Source organism: Erinaceus europaeus, chromosome 1 (genome assembly GCF_950295315.1).
Source record: "Erinaceus europaeus chromosome 1, mEriEur2.1, whole genome shotgun sequence".
NCBI classification, from domain to species: domain Eukaryota; kingdom Metazoa; phylum Chordata; class Mammalia; order Eulipotyphla; family Erinaceidae; genus Erinaceus; species Erinaceus europaeus.
In genome coordinates, this window is record NC_080162.1 from 142,581,954 (window position 1) to 142,595,100 (window position 13,147).

Consider the following 13,147-nt stretch of genomic DNA (forward strand, 5'->3'; position numbering starts at 1 on the left):
CCTGTACCCACTGTCCGCCCTTCTCCCCTCCCAATACCCACATGTCCACCCATAAAAGCCCTCTGTACCCCTACCTCAGGACCAAGCCTTTGTCTCTTGCCTCTCTTCCCTTTGAAGAGTATAAACTTTCTTTTTAAAAAATTTTACTTAATTATAGAGATAGAGACAGAGAGAAATTGAGAGGGCAGGGTGAGGGAGAGGAGAGACACCTGCAGCCCTCAAGACTGTAAGCTTTCTACCACACACCTCGTTTTTCTTGTGTTACCTTACCTGTCAGCATCTAGCAATACCTTATGGTGACTTTTATTTCTTTTAAGTAGAAGACTTCTTTCAACGCCGTTTTATCTGGTACAAATAACAGTTTGTGCCAAATTCACCAGCAGGCAGCATTTTTAGGCATTTTATTTTGAACCCTAGATATCAGGAATCTGTACCCTCCAGTCTGTCTCGTGTATATGAGCGAACCCTTGGGACAAAGTATGATTTCTTATGTTGCCTTTGACTTGATGAACCTATGCTTTGTTCTACTATGGTCCCAAGGAGTATGGTAAAGTGGAAAAAATACAGCCTGAGCTTCAAGTTTGGCATTTTTAAGTTCTTGAGCTTCTTTCTCCATCTTAAGAAACAAGAGGAGGGGTAGATAGCATAACTGTTAAGCAAACACTCTCATGCCTGAGGCTCTGAAGTCCCAGGTTCAATCCCCTGCACCACCACAAGCCAGAGCTGAGTGGGGCTCTGGAAAAAAAAAAAAGCAAAATGAAAAAAACACAAGGCGGGGGGAGAAGCTGGGTAGGGGCTTATGCAGTCTCAGTTCTTAGCACACTAATGACCATTTTCGAGGACCAGGGAAGCCTCATGAGCAGCGGAGCAGCACCAGTTGTCTGTCATATATGTTGTTTGAAATGGCCACAGACAACAGAGAAGTTGTATATTTTAAGCATTAGGCACCAGTGACTGCCCTGCTGGCGAAGAACAACCCAGGATGTTGTTTTTTTTTAATTGCTTTAATAAATTATCTCTGGTACACAACCCTCCCTCCCAATAATGTGTTATTTATCTGTGTGCCCACCACCCAATATTGTGGGCTGGAGAGGGTAGGAAGGACTAAGAATGCACTGGGGGCCTCCCCTGGCAAGAGGCAAGACAATGCTGTTAAGTCTTCCCTGCAGTGGCCTTCAAGAGTCTGGGGTCTAGGCACAGGTTGGTGTTGGCCATCTTAAGTTAGCCAGACCTCTTCCTACCCTCAGGAAGGAGTCTGGGGCAAAGCATGAGAATCTGCATCCCAGGTGATGATGCCAGTATTCCCAGTGAAGGAACACACTTTAGAGAACCACTGTTCCCGCTGCACAGTGGCACTTAAAATCATAGCACTCAAGCACTGGACAAAAGACAGGACTTCACACAAATTACTGTGGATGTAAAGGAAGTTTATTGTAAACCAGTTTTACCTCATTGAAAACAAACTCAAAAGAAAGAAAATTTATGATCAGTTCCATTTCACAAACCAGAAAGCTCAGACCCTGAGGCAAAAAATAAAATACCTTCCTTCCTTTACGATCATAGAAGCCAGTCTGGATTGCAAACTCAGTTCTGGAGCCCACAGGCTGCCTTCAGCCATGAGGCAAACACTTAGGAATCATTAGCTTAGTGAAGTCTCTTTTTTTTTCATTTTCCAAACCCGTGTGCTCCCTACCAATAGGTTAAGGAAGAGGGTTTCCAAAACCCTGCTCTGGGGAAACTTGGGCAGTGACCAAAACAGGGGGGGTGGGGGGGGGGAGCAGTATTCATTGAGCTGTAATCACCAGGCACTGGGTAGGTAACCAGCCCCTAGATGAGACACAGCCCTGCAGGCCAGACGCTTCACCAGTCCTGGAGTGTGGGGCCCTCCCCCCTCTGGCTCAGCCACACCCCTGAGCACCCAGACATGCAACTTAGCAAGTATGTGGGGAGCACCTGCTCAGTGTGGCCCAACAGCTACTATGTAGACAGGCTACCACTGGGGTACCTACAGCTGAAGGGAGGAGGGAGTGGAGTTATCCTGGGCTCCTGTCCAGCACTGCCTGGAGAAGTGATGTGCCCGGTCTTGCTCCCAGAGACATTCACACGTTTGGTGTCTATATACCAAGAACTCCCCCCCCCCCCACTTTCCCTATGGGCCACAGACCTTTCAGGAAACAGTGGCATTTGGTGTTTACCACCCTCTAAAGCTGGTGCTCTACCACCAGACAGAGACTCCTAAAGAAGCCAGTCCTTCCACAGCCACTCTCCTGAACTCCCAAAGTCCATAGCATCTCAGGAACCAGGAAGTTTAAACCCCATTCTCGGATGAGCTATTTCTAAGAAGCTGTGGCCTGCTCTGTTCGTGGAGCAAAGTTTCAAATAAGACTACATGTGGTCCAGTCTTGAACTGGGCACTGAAAAATTAGAATCTCCCCAGGCATTTGGTATACCTCCCAAAGTTAATGGAAACACAGCCAGGGCGCCTCCTTGGCCCAGGCCACCCACACCATTTGATGGCGCTGGGACGGGAGAGAAGTCAGAGATGACACTATGAGCCTCAGCTTCCACTAAAGCTGCTTTGTCTGCTGATGGAGCCATTTCCCAGAGCCCATGTGCCCAGACCTGAAGGTCTGCACTGCCCACAAAGAAGAGGTCCACACAGCCCAAGAACCACTGAAACTAGCTCACCCATTTATTTGACTGAGAATGTTATGGAAGACAACAAGATTAAACAATCTGTAATAAAATTCCTATAGAAAACTCAGTCACAGGGCAGTACTTATAGTTCACTTTCTCAGTCACTGAGGACTGAGAGCTCCCAATAGTCTTTGGAGAATAAGCAGTAGTTTTGCTGGGTTTTGCCAGTATTCAGAAAGAGCATCCACCAACACATTCAAACCAGTAGTTCCTATTGCACATATTAACACTACTCGCCACCTAGCACCCTAAATATATGGTACCTCAACAAATAAGTTGAATTCCATGTGGCACAGAAAACCATTTAAATTTGAACTAATACCCTTGAAAAAGTCACATTTTTTTTTTTAGCTTTTAATAAATACAGTAAGAACAGCTGGCATTTTTATTAAAATACTGCAATTTAGGTCTGGAGTTTAATCCAGAAGTAGATTCCTTTTCATCTGCCTTGTGACGTGGCCACCTTTGCTCAAGTATTATGCTCTATGAAGTGCGCTCTTTCATAGAAGCTTTTATGTAAAAACAGTATTGATATGTGCCTCGTTACAGAAGCAGCTGGAAGAACTGGATCACAAAGTTAACTGAAACATTACCTAAGGAAAAGGCTCTGGCTTCTGTAAAACTTTAAAACACAGGCTGAAGAAAACCAAAGAAACATCTCTTTACATAGAATTCCCACTAGAAATATGATAAATATATATATATATATATATATATATATGCAGCATAGACATTCTATTTTCTTCATCAGCTGATCAATGTTTATCAAGTCTGGTTGGAACGGTGCTATTGCAGTAGATAAATATAAAGAAAATAATATTTCCACAGGTTTAAAAGATTTCATTGGAAAAATAATCATAATTTCAAATTATATTATAATTTTAGTTTACACAATTTAAAAAGGGAAGAGAGACATCTTTCTTTTAAGCTTCATTTAGAAAGTAAGAACAGCCACTAGTCCCCAGGTGTGGCTAAGCTGGCTGAATGTCAACTGGTCACAATACTAAAAAGAAGTATTTACACCATTCATGAAAAGTACCAAATACTTAAGAAAAAAAGAAAAGATGAAGTCAATCTCCAGTAGCATTCCTTGGCGTGCAAAGTCAGCAGGAAATGATTATCCAGAATGTTGAGAGTTTCCATGATGAATCTCAGAAGCATTTAAGAAGCGGAGGTGGCCATCACCAGGGCTGGTTCCGACCTGCTGCGGGCGCCTCGTTCTTCTCGGGACTCTGAGCTCCAGGATTTCATTCCCTTTATAACATCTCCGGCAGGGTCGTGTTCAATTTAGTGCAAGTGCAAATGGAAAACGAAATGACGCCAACACACATCCAGGCCAAGTCAGCGCTACGACCTGTAGTCTCTCCGGACCGTGTGCGCCATCCAGTTCACTTTCGTAGTCCAGCTTTCCCTGAGGGCCTCGTCAAACTTCTGCTTAAACTGTTTGAGGGCTTCTTCTTCACTCTTTCCTAAGGCAAGAGAGTCCTAAAAAAAAAAAAAAAGAGAAAAAGCCCTGATTGCCTCCATCCTCTGATGGATCCTGTCAGTGCCAGTCCTCAGGCTGTTGAGTCAGACTAGCCACAGCCAGCCGAATACCCTTGTTTAAATGCTGCCAGCAGCAGGGAGAAGGGCCACCGGGCAGGGTCAATACCAAATACCACTGGCCTCTGCCAGAGGGTTTTCTGAAGATTAAAGGAATTTATGGCTACTGCTAGACAATTCAGCTACCTGCAACAACTCCTGAGTAAGAGCTATCTCACAGGACATCTGTGTCCCATTTCCTTGAGCACCTGCATCTAACAGGCAAGTCTGGTTGGGCTGTGAGTCCACCAAGTGCAACAAACAAAGGGAAGAGGCTTGTACCTTAAGATACTGTATGTCCTTGACGGACGTGAGCTCAGGCAGGCCCGCGGTCAGCATCAGAGCAAAGAGGGTGATGAAGAGATTCCCGTGTCTCCGCAGAATCAGATATGCATCCTCACAGCACTGGCGGAAGCTGTAGTTGGTATAGCAGACCACCAGAGCAGGTCAGCGAGGAGAACAAGAGACATAGCTGCACGTTCCATAAAGTCCATAATGGCTCATTTCTGCATTTAACTTTCTTAAGCTTGTCTCAGGACAAAAGCTTCTATCATCACACTCTCTGAAATAGCACATATCTTCTTTGAAAGCAAAACTAAACTAGCACAAATATATCATCTGAAATAACAAAATACATGAGGATTTCTGAATAATTTTTTAATAACTTTCTAAGATTTGTGGTAACTCCAGTGATTATATATATTTTAAGCCTTCATTTATTAATGAGAAAGACAGGAGGAGAAAGAGAAAGAACCAGACATCACTCTGGTACATGAGCTGCTGGGAACTGAACTTGGGACCTCGTGCCTGAGAGTCCAGTGCTTTATCCACTGCACCAACTCTTGTATCACACTGATTATTATTTTTTAATAACCCCCAAACCAGTGTCAATGATTTTAACTAAGTTTCTTTATCATCTTGCCAACACCCCCCCCCCCATCTAGATGATCATTTAAAAGATCCATCTTATCTTAGCTTCCTAATTTTGAAGGTTTAGTCTTCAGAAACATGGACAGAAACAGAAATAACAAAAGCAGCTGTTCAATAAGCATACAGTGTAAGCTGGTTGTACCACAGATCTCATCATCAGAACAGACTGAAAGTATAATTACCTTTGCTCTCATTTTAGGGTGAAGAAAACAAAACCAAGAAGGCATGTAAGTTACAGGCTTGGAACATACAAGCAGGGAAGGGCACAGGAGATGAGTTTACCAAGTCTATCTCTAAACCCTGTCTTCCCAACTGTGCCCTGCACAGAATGACAGGAGAGTACCTATCCTCCTCAGCACTGCACAGTCACGTCTAAAGGTCTTCTGAGAATTTCCTAAGACAGGTAAGAGCTGGTATATATCACTCAAATAAAATAGAGGAGCTTATTTTAAATCTCTAGCATTCTGTTGTCCCTCTCTAGGCCCTTATGGACTAGCACACTGAACTGACAGGCAAATTTGCCCAAAGCCCTCTGTGGGCAGATCGCCTCTGAGATCTAGGTAGAGCCCAGCTAGATGTGCTAGTCGGGCAGGACAGATGAGGAAGCAAGAGATGCCATACTCACCGGCCAAACTTCTCTGTGTTTCCTGTTTTTCCTTGTTGAATCACATGAATAAAATCATACGTAAGGATGAAAGGCACGCGCTCCCTCTTAATGCCAAACTTGGATTTGAAATTTCCAAGAATATGTCCGAAATCAATGTGGAAGAGCTGGAGAACAGACGGTGTTTTATTTCTCCTGTTGTTCTGGGTGTTCCAAACAAGACCTCAGCAGTCCCAGCTACTCATGCAGTCCATCCTCCCTCACCCGAGCCCTTCTATCTTCACTTGGGAAGTGGTTTGGTTTGACCAGAGCCCTGTTCATCTCTGGCTTATGGAGGTGCTGGGGATTGAATTTTAGACGTCACAGCCTTGGGCATGAAAGTCTTTTGCAAAACCACTATGCTATCTCCTCAGCCTGGCAACAATGCTTCTAACATTCACAGGTCTTTTCCACGTAATGGTAAACCTGACAAATTTCATGTTAACTAGTGAGAGAAAAAAAAAAAGAATCTTTAAAAAACACATGTGAGGGTGGGGTGGGCAGTGACACACCCAGCTGAACGCACAGGTTACCATGTTCAAGCCCTTCGTCCCCACCTGTAGAGGGGAAGCTTCATGAATTGTGAAGCAGGTCTGCAGGTGTCTCCATTTCTTACCCCTTCCCCACTACCCTCCCCCTCCGCCCCCTCAATTTCTCTCTGTCCTATCAATTGAAGGAAAGAAAAAAGAATTATGACCTGGGAGGTGGCACAGAGTAGATGAGGAGTTAAAAACTCTCAGGAATGAGATCCTGACTTTAACCCTTGGCATCAATGTGCCAGAATGATGCTCTAATTTTTGTCTTTCCCTCTCATAAATGAATGAATGTAAAGAAAAAAACTTAAATGAACATGTCTGATTTGAAAAGGTCAAAGTTCTACACAGCAAAATATTGACAGAACAAAATGAAAACACACCCCTCCCCAGCAGCTCTCACTAGCCACTGTGCTTCCACTGAGCAGCCGCCTCTCCCTCCCCACTCTCCCATGTGTGTTTTTCTAGTGTCTGCCTCCATTTCTCTAAACTGTACACTTATATTAATGTTTGATCATGACTTTTAGAAAGAAATGTAAGGACTGAGTACTTTTAAGATATTATAATGGTGAAAAGCATTTTTCCTTATTTTTTTTAATACTTTATTTATTTATTTTTTACCAGAGCACTGCTCAGCTCTGGCTTATGGTGGTATGGAGGACTGAACCTGGGGCTTTGGAGCTGCAGGCATGAGAGTCTGTTTGCATACATTATGCTATCTACCTTCCACCCTAATACTTTATTTATTTATTGAATAGAGAAAGAAATCAGTGCTCTATAGCACACTATCCCCCTTTTTTTTTTAAAAAAATTTATTTACTTACTATTTCATTTGTCAGGATAGAAAAACTGAGGGGGGGAGAGAAGGAGAGGGAAAGGGAGACCTACAGCACTGCTTCAACACTTCTGTGAGGCTTCTCCATTGCAGGTGGGAACAGAGGACTTGAACCCAGGTCCTTGTACATGATAATGGGTGATAAAATGGGTGTGCCACTACCCAGTCCCTCTCCTCTTTATCACTAATAAATACAAAAATAATAAAAAATAATAACAACAAACATGACAAACTGCATATAGTCTGTGGAAAGGAAATGTCCCTGGAGGTCAAAATCACCTCAGGTGACAAGTCCTCGTTTACAGTCTTTTCGAAGCTACCCTCATTCCGGCAGCCCCATGAGAAAGCCCCCTGAGAAAAGCTGAAGAGATCTGGCTTTTCAAGATCAGTATGTTTAAAAACGTCATTTTCTGGGGGTTGGGAGGTAGCGCAGTGGGTTAAGTGCACATGGCATGAAGCGCAAGGACCAGAGTAAGAATCCCGGTTTGAACCCCTGGCTTTCCACCTGCAGAGATGTTGCTTTACAAGCACAGAAGCAGGTCTGCAGGTGTCTATCTTTCTCTCTCTCTGTCTTCCCCTCCACTCTCTATTTCTCTCTGTTCTATCCAACAACAATGACAACAATAACAATAATAACAACAACGATAAACAATAAGGGCAACAAAAGGGAAAAAGTAGCCTCCAGGAGCAGTGGATTCGTAGTGCAAGCAATAACCCTGAAGGAAAAAAACAAAAGTCATTTTCTTTCTATTTTTGATAGAGGGTGGGCAAGAGATAGAGGAACAAACACTTGCAGCACTGCTCCACCACTCATGAAGCTTTCTTAGTGCATGGGGGGGACCAGGTATTTAAGTCTAGGTCCGTGAGCAATGGTAATGGGTGTTCTCTACCAGGTATGACAACACACAGCCCCTTTTAAAATGCTTCTACACCAACTCACATTTTACAGGTAGTCTGGTGTAGGGTTCTAGTTTAAAAATTATACTCTTGGGGGCCAGACAGTGTAACATTTGGTTAAGTGCACACAGTACCATGCACAAGGACACACACAGGGACCTGGGTTTGAGCCCCTGCTCCCCACCTGTGGAGGGTGGGGGAGGCGACATTTTATGAGCTGTGAAGCAGTGCCACACGTGTCTATCTTTCTCTATCCCTGTCTCCCTCACCCCTCTGAATTTTTCTCTGTCCTATAAACTAAAATGAAAAATAAATAAAAAGATAGGAAAAATGGCTGGTGGGAATGATGTATTTGTAGTGCTGGCACCAAGCTTCAGCAATAAACCTAGAGGCAATAAATATATACTTAAAATTATGAAGGGCAACTTCTACTGCCCAAGCTTGGGCACCACAATGGGAGGTGCTAGCTATAGTAATGAAGGAAGCTTCAGTGCTATGGTGATCTCTGTCTGAATGAAAACAGTGGCTTGAAGCAGTGAAACCACATAGGCGTGAGGCCCCAACTCATAAAACAAATAAGTCTTAGATTGTATCCTTGGTCACTCCTGTGTCTGGTTGCATATTCTGTCTCATGAAATAAATACTACATATATATGAATGGGAGAGAAAAAGAGAGAGAGAGACTAGGGAAATAGGGAAATAATCAACTGGCAGAACACTGGGCTTGTAGGTCCAAGGGTCCTGCTTTGATCCACAATACTGCTTAAACTTGAGTGGAGCTCTGGCCTCTCTCTTTCTGCATCTCATGTGAAACTCTCTCCCTCATATGTAATAAATAAAATGAATATTTTAAAAATGAATATTTTGCCTTGAAAATAGAATTATAATATTTGATAGATGAAGTGATTTATTGTTTTGCTCTTCTTCATCTTGATTTTTACACTCACCCTCTCTCTTTACTATAGTTAACTGTTTTCCCAGCACACACTACCTTTAGCTTAGTATTTTGAACTCTCTTGTTCACAGTTCAGGCTTCCTTCAAATTCAGATGTCTGCTAGTTCAAGGATGATCCATTTCATTTAAGAGAAACTGAATGTAAATTCTTGGGTGACTTGTATGTGGGGAGAACCTTTACCTGTTTGATTTTATAGGTATTCTCACTGGAACCAATCTCTCTCTCTCTCTAGCTCCTCCTCCCCTCTAAATTTCTCTGTCTCTATCAAATAATAAATAATTTTTTTAAAAATTCAGCTCAGTTAAAATAATTTTAAAAAACAAGAAGAAAATAGCAGTAACTCAGTAAAACAAGACCTTCTAAGGAAAGCTGGAAAATCAGTGGTTCTAGTACTGCTCAAGATTGGGGCATGGGAAGTGGCTGAAAACAGGATTGACTGGCAATTTATACATGGAGCAAAAGGTACTCAGGTCTCTGAACCAACTCAGACTTATTCTAGGATGCCAATTGTAAGGCTGAGGTAGAGAGAGAGAGACATCCCCAAATCTCCTGATCTCTTTCACCCACTGTGGCCTCTTTCCCTATTATTTTGAATTCTTAAATTTACATATTGTTTGTTCCATATCATATCTGAGGACTACTAAGAAAAATGGAGAAAATGTATTCATGAAATATGATTTATTAGAAGTCCAATGGAATTTTTTTGAAGTGTGAACACAAGGTCTAACTCTCAAATCCTAAGAGAGAACTATTGAGGAGGTGAAGACCCTGGCTCCTTGTAGAGCCAGAGTTCATTCAATAACCCAGAGGATTTTAATGCAGGCATGCCTCTAGTGGTAAGGAAGCACTAAATTGAAAAAGTATCCCAGAGGAGTCAGGCAGTAGCACAGCGGGTTAAGCACACGTGGCACAAAGTGCAAGGACCGGTGGAAAGATCCCAGTTTGAGCCCCCGGCTCCCCACCTGCAGGGGAGTCACTTCACAGGCGGTGAAGCAGGTCTGCAGGTGTCTGTCTCACCCCCTCTCTGTCTTCCCCTTCAATCTCCATTTCTCTCTGTCCTATCCAACAACAATAATAACTACAACAACACTAAAAAACAAGGGCAACAAAAGGGAAAATAAATAGATAAATATTAAAAAAAAAAAAAAGAAAAAGTATCCCAGGCGGATACTGCATCAGCCTTTGCTCAATATAAGAGAATGTATAACATAAGTCATGGGGACAGGGACTGAGATAGATAGATATCTAGATAGATAGATAAGCTTTCTTCAATGTGTGTGGGCTCAAATATGTGCTATGCATATAGCAAAAGCAGCACATTTGTGGACTAGTGAGCTATTATGCCAGCCCTTGCTCTGGTCATCTTCTTTAAAGTTAGTATATTCTTAGCGCAGTGGGTTAAATGCACATGGTGCAAAGTGCAAGGACTGGCAGAAGGATCCTGGTTCGAGCCCCCAGCTCCCCACCTGCAGGGGAGTCGCTTCACAAGCAGTGAAGCAGGTTTGCATGTGTCTATCTTCCCCTCCTCTCTCCATTTCTCTCTGTCCTATCCAACAACGATGCCAACAACAACAGCAATAATTACAACAATAAAAAAACAAGGGCAACAAAAGGGAAAATAAACATAAAAAATTTTTTTAAATAATTAAAAAGTTAGTATATTCTGCTGTACATTATCGGTTCCTACTACCCTGTTTTTTCTTTTCTTTTCTTTTCTTTTTTTTTTTTTTGCCATTAGAGTTGTCACCGGGGCTTGGTGCTGGCACTATAAACCACTCCCAACAAACATCTCTTTCTTTTAAATCTTCTATTAATTTATTATTGGATAGAAACAGAGAATTTGAGGAGAGATAGAGAGGGAAAGAGACAGAGAGACATCCACAGTCCTACTTTACCACTTTTCCCCCTGCAGGTGGGGATCAGGGGCTTGAACCTAGGTCCTTGCACAATGTAATGGGTACACTTAACCAGGTGTGCCACCAACTGGCCCCTCTCTTTTTCTCTCCCTCTATGCCTCTCTCTTTTTCTCTCTCTGTTTATTTGATAAGACAGAGAGAAAAGAGAAAAAGACACCTGCACCATTCATGAAGCATCACTCCTGCAGATAGGGAGTAGGGACTTGGATCTGGGTCCTTGTGCTCTACTGAATGCACTACCCCCCCCCCCCTTAAAGCTTTATTTACTCAGTAGTAAATGAAAGAGGAGGCCAAGGAAAAGAGAGAGAGAGAGAGAAACAGAGGACACTCTGGCAGAAGTGATAGTAGGTATTGAACTCAGGACTTAATGCTTGAGAATTTAATGCTTTATCCTCAGCACCACCTCCTGAGCCTTGTTCCTTCTGCTCTTAACTATAAAACCTTTCTAAATGTTTAAATAAATGCCTATATTGCTTAACTTTAAGTGAACTTATGAATATATGAAGCAGGCAGTGTATAAAACAAGGGGTGGGAAACAAAAGGTAAGACAAAGACTGAAGAGGACTAGAGAACATGCCTCAGTTTCACTTGAGACTATGCTGGTATAACACCACTGAGGCCCGAAGCAGACTCTCAGGAGCAGCTCACCTGGCCATTTTTTTTTACCATGATGTTGTCACTATGTCTATCACCAATCCCAAGGACATAAGAAGCTACACAGTAGCCAGCACAGGACAGAGTAAACTCTTCAATGGCTCGGTCCAGGTCATCCCTGCACAAGAGAAAAATAAAAGCAACACAAGTTTTCAGCCTACAAATGTATAGAATGAGGCCCATTTCATACTTGCGCCTCCTTGGTCACTATAAGGAGAGCTGCAGTGCAGAGTTGCTAAATTCCTATGGGGAGAATATGCTAGACTAGCCGGGGGTGGGGGGTGGAGAGGTGGGGTGGATAGGATCACAGCAGCTGTAGACAGTCGTCAGCAGGTTACTCTAAAGATAATCACAGAATAGCACAGCTGGCAGACTGACAGACTTTCATGCCTGACGATCCTGGTTTGCTTCTTGGCACTGCATGTACTGGAGTAGTATTCTGACTTCTCTCTTGAATGAAATTCTGTATCATATAAAAATAAATCTTAAAAAAAAAAGTGAAACATATAATTAAACCTCAGCCCTCCAAGTAACTGTTTCCAGGGGATCATGTTTCAGTGGGAATAAGGGTGGGCTCAGAGTAGAGTAGAGAGAACATAGCAATGCTTTCTGAGGTAATGTGGAATATTTGCTGTTTTGACCTAAGCCTAGAATTCACTATTTAAGAGTCAAGTATTACCATCCTAACAGTTGAAGTTCTTGACTTGAATCAGGAGTTACAAAGACCTTTTAGAGATAGGACCCTGAGGTCAAAATATGAATACTGATTCTCATATATAAGCCCTGGATTTTAAGTCTGACTTCAAAGTTTTCACTCAAAAACACATTCGGAGTGTTTTAATTTCCTATATATTGGGACTTCTACAACATAGTAACTGCTTAACATAATTCTTAGAACTGTATTTTTCAGGGGCCAGGCAGTGGCACAGCGGGTTAAGCCCACATGGTGCAAAGCGCAAGAACCGGCAGAAGAATCCCGGTTCAAGCCCCCGGCTCCCCACCTGCAGGGGAGTCACTTCACAGGTGGTGAAGCAGGTCTGCAGGTGTCTATCTTTCTCTCCCCCTCTGTCTTCCCCTCCTCTCCTCTCTATTTCTCTCTGCCCTATCCAACAACAAATGACATCAACAATAACAATAATAACCACAACAAGGCTACAACAAGGGCAACAAAAGGGGGAAAAAATGGCCTCCAGGAGCAGTGGATTCGTGGTGCAGGCACTGAGCCCCAGCAATACCCCTGGAGGCAAAAAAAAAAAAAAAACCAAACTGTATTTTTTCAGTTTTAAGGAATGAATGCATAAACTCATAAAAATATGAAAACTCAAATTTGTACATTCATATAATCTGCATTAGTTGATTAACAAACACAATATAGTATTAAGCAAAAACAGTATCAGAAAGAAACAAATTCTTATACTGTAACTGAACTGCAGGGCTCTGAGATTCAATCCAGACAAAGTAGAAGTCAGTGTTAACCATCTTTAAGACTTAAAGGATCATTTGTT

The 13,147-nt window shown here is 42.6% G+C and overlaps 1 protein-coding gene across 5 annotated transcripts in view; it reads right to left on the reverse strand.

Moving 5' to 3' along the window:
• Positions 1–1,406: 1,406 nt before the first annotated feature.
• Positions 1,407–13,147, reverse strand: part of PIK3CB (phosphatidylinositol-4,5-bisphosphate 3-kinase catalytic subunit beta) — a 160,182-nt gene continuing 148,441 nt past the window's right edge. For 4 of the 5 annotated variants that reach the window (XM_060196484.1, XM_060196476.1, XM_060196478.1 and 1 more), the window contains 4 exons: positions 11,637–11,760; positions 5,834–5,979; positions 4,561–4,693; positions 1,407–4,182 (listed from right to left, as the gene is read on the reverse strand). In XM_060196484.1, the coding sequence (XP_060052467.1) occupies positions 4,045–4,182; positions 4,561–4,693; positions 5,834–5,979; positions 11,637–11,760 (541 nt within the window). In that variant the 3' untranslated portion in view covers positions 1,407–4,044. Of the gene's footprint in view, positions 4,183–4,560; positions 4,694–5,833; positions 5,980–11,636; positions 11,761–11,784; positions 12,106–13,147 lie in introns of those variants that run through there. The other variant, XM_060196492.1, reaches the window with a different exon arrangement.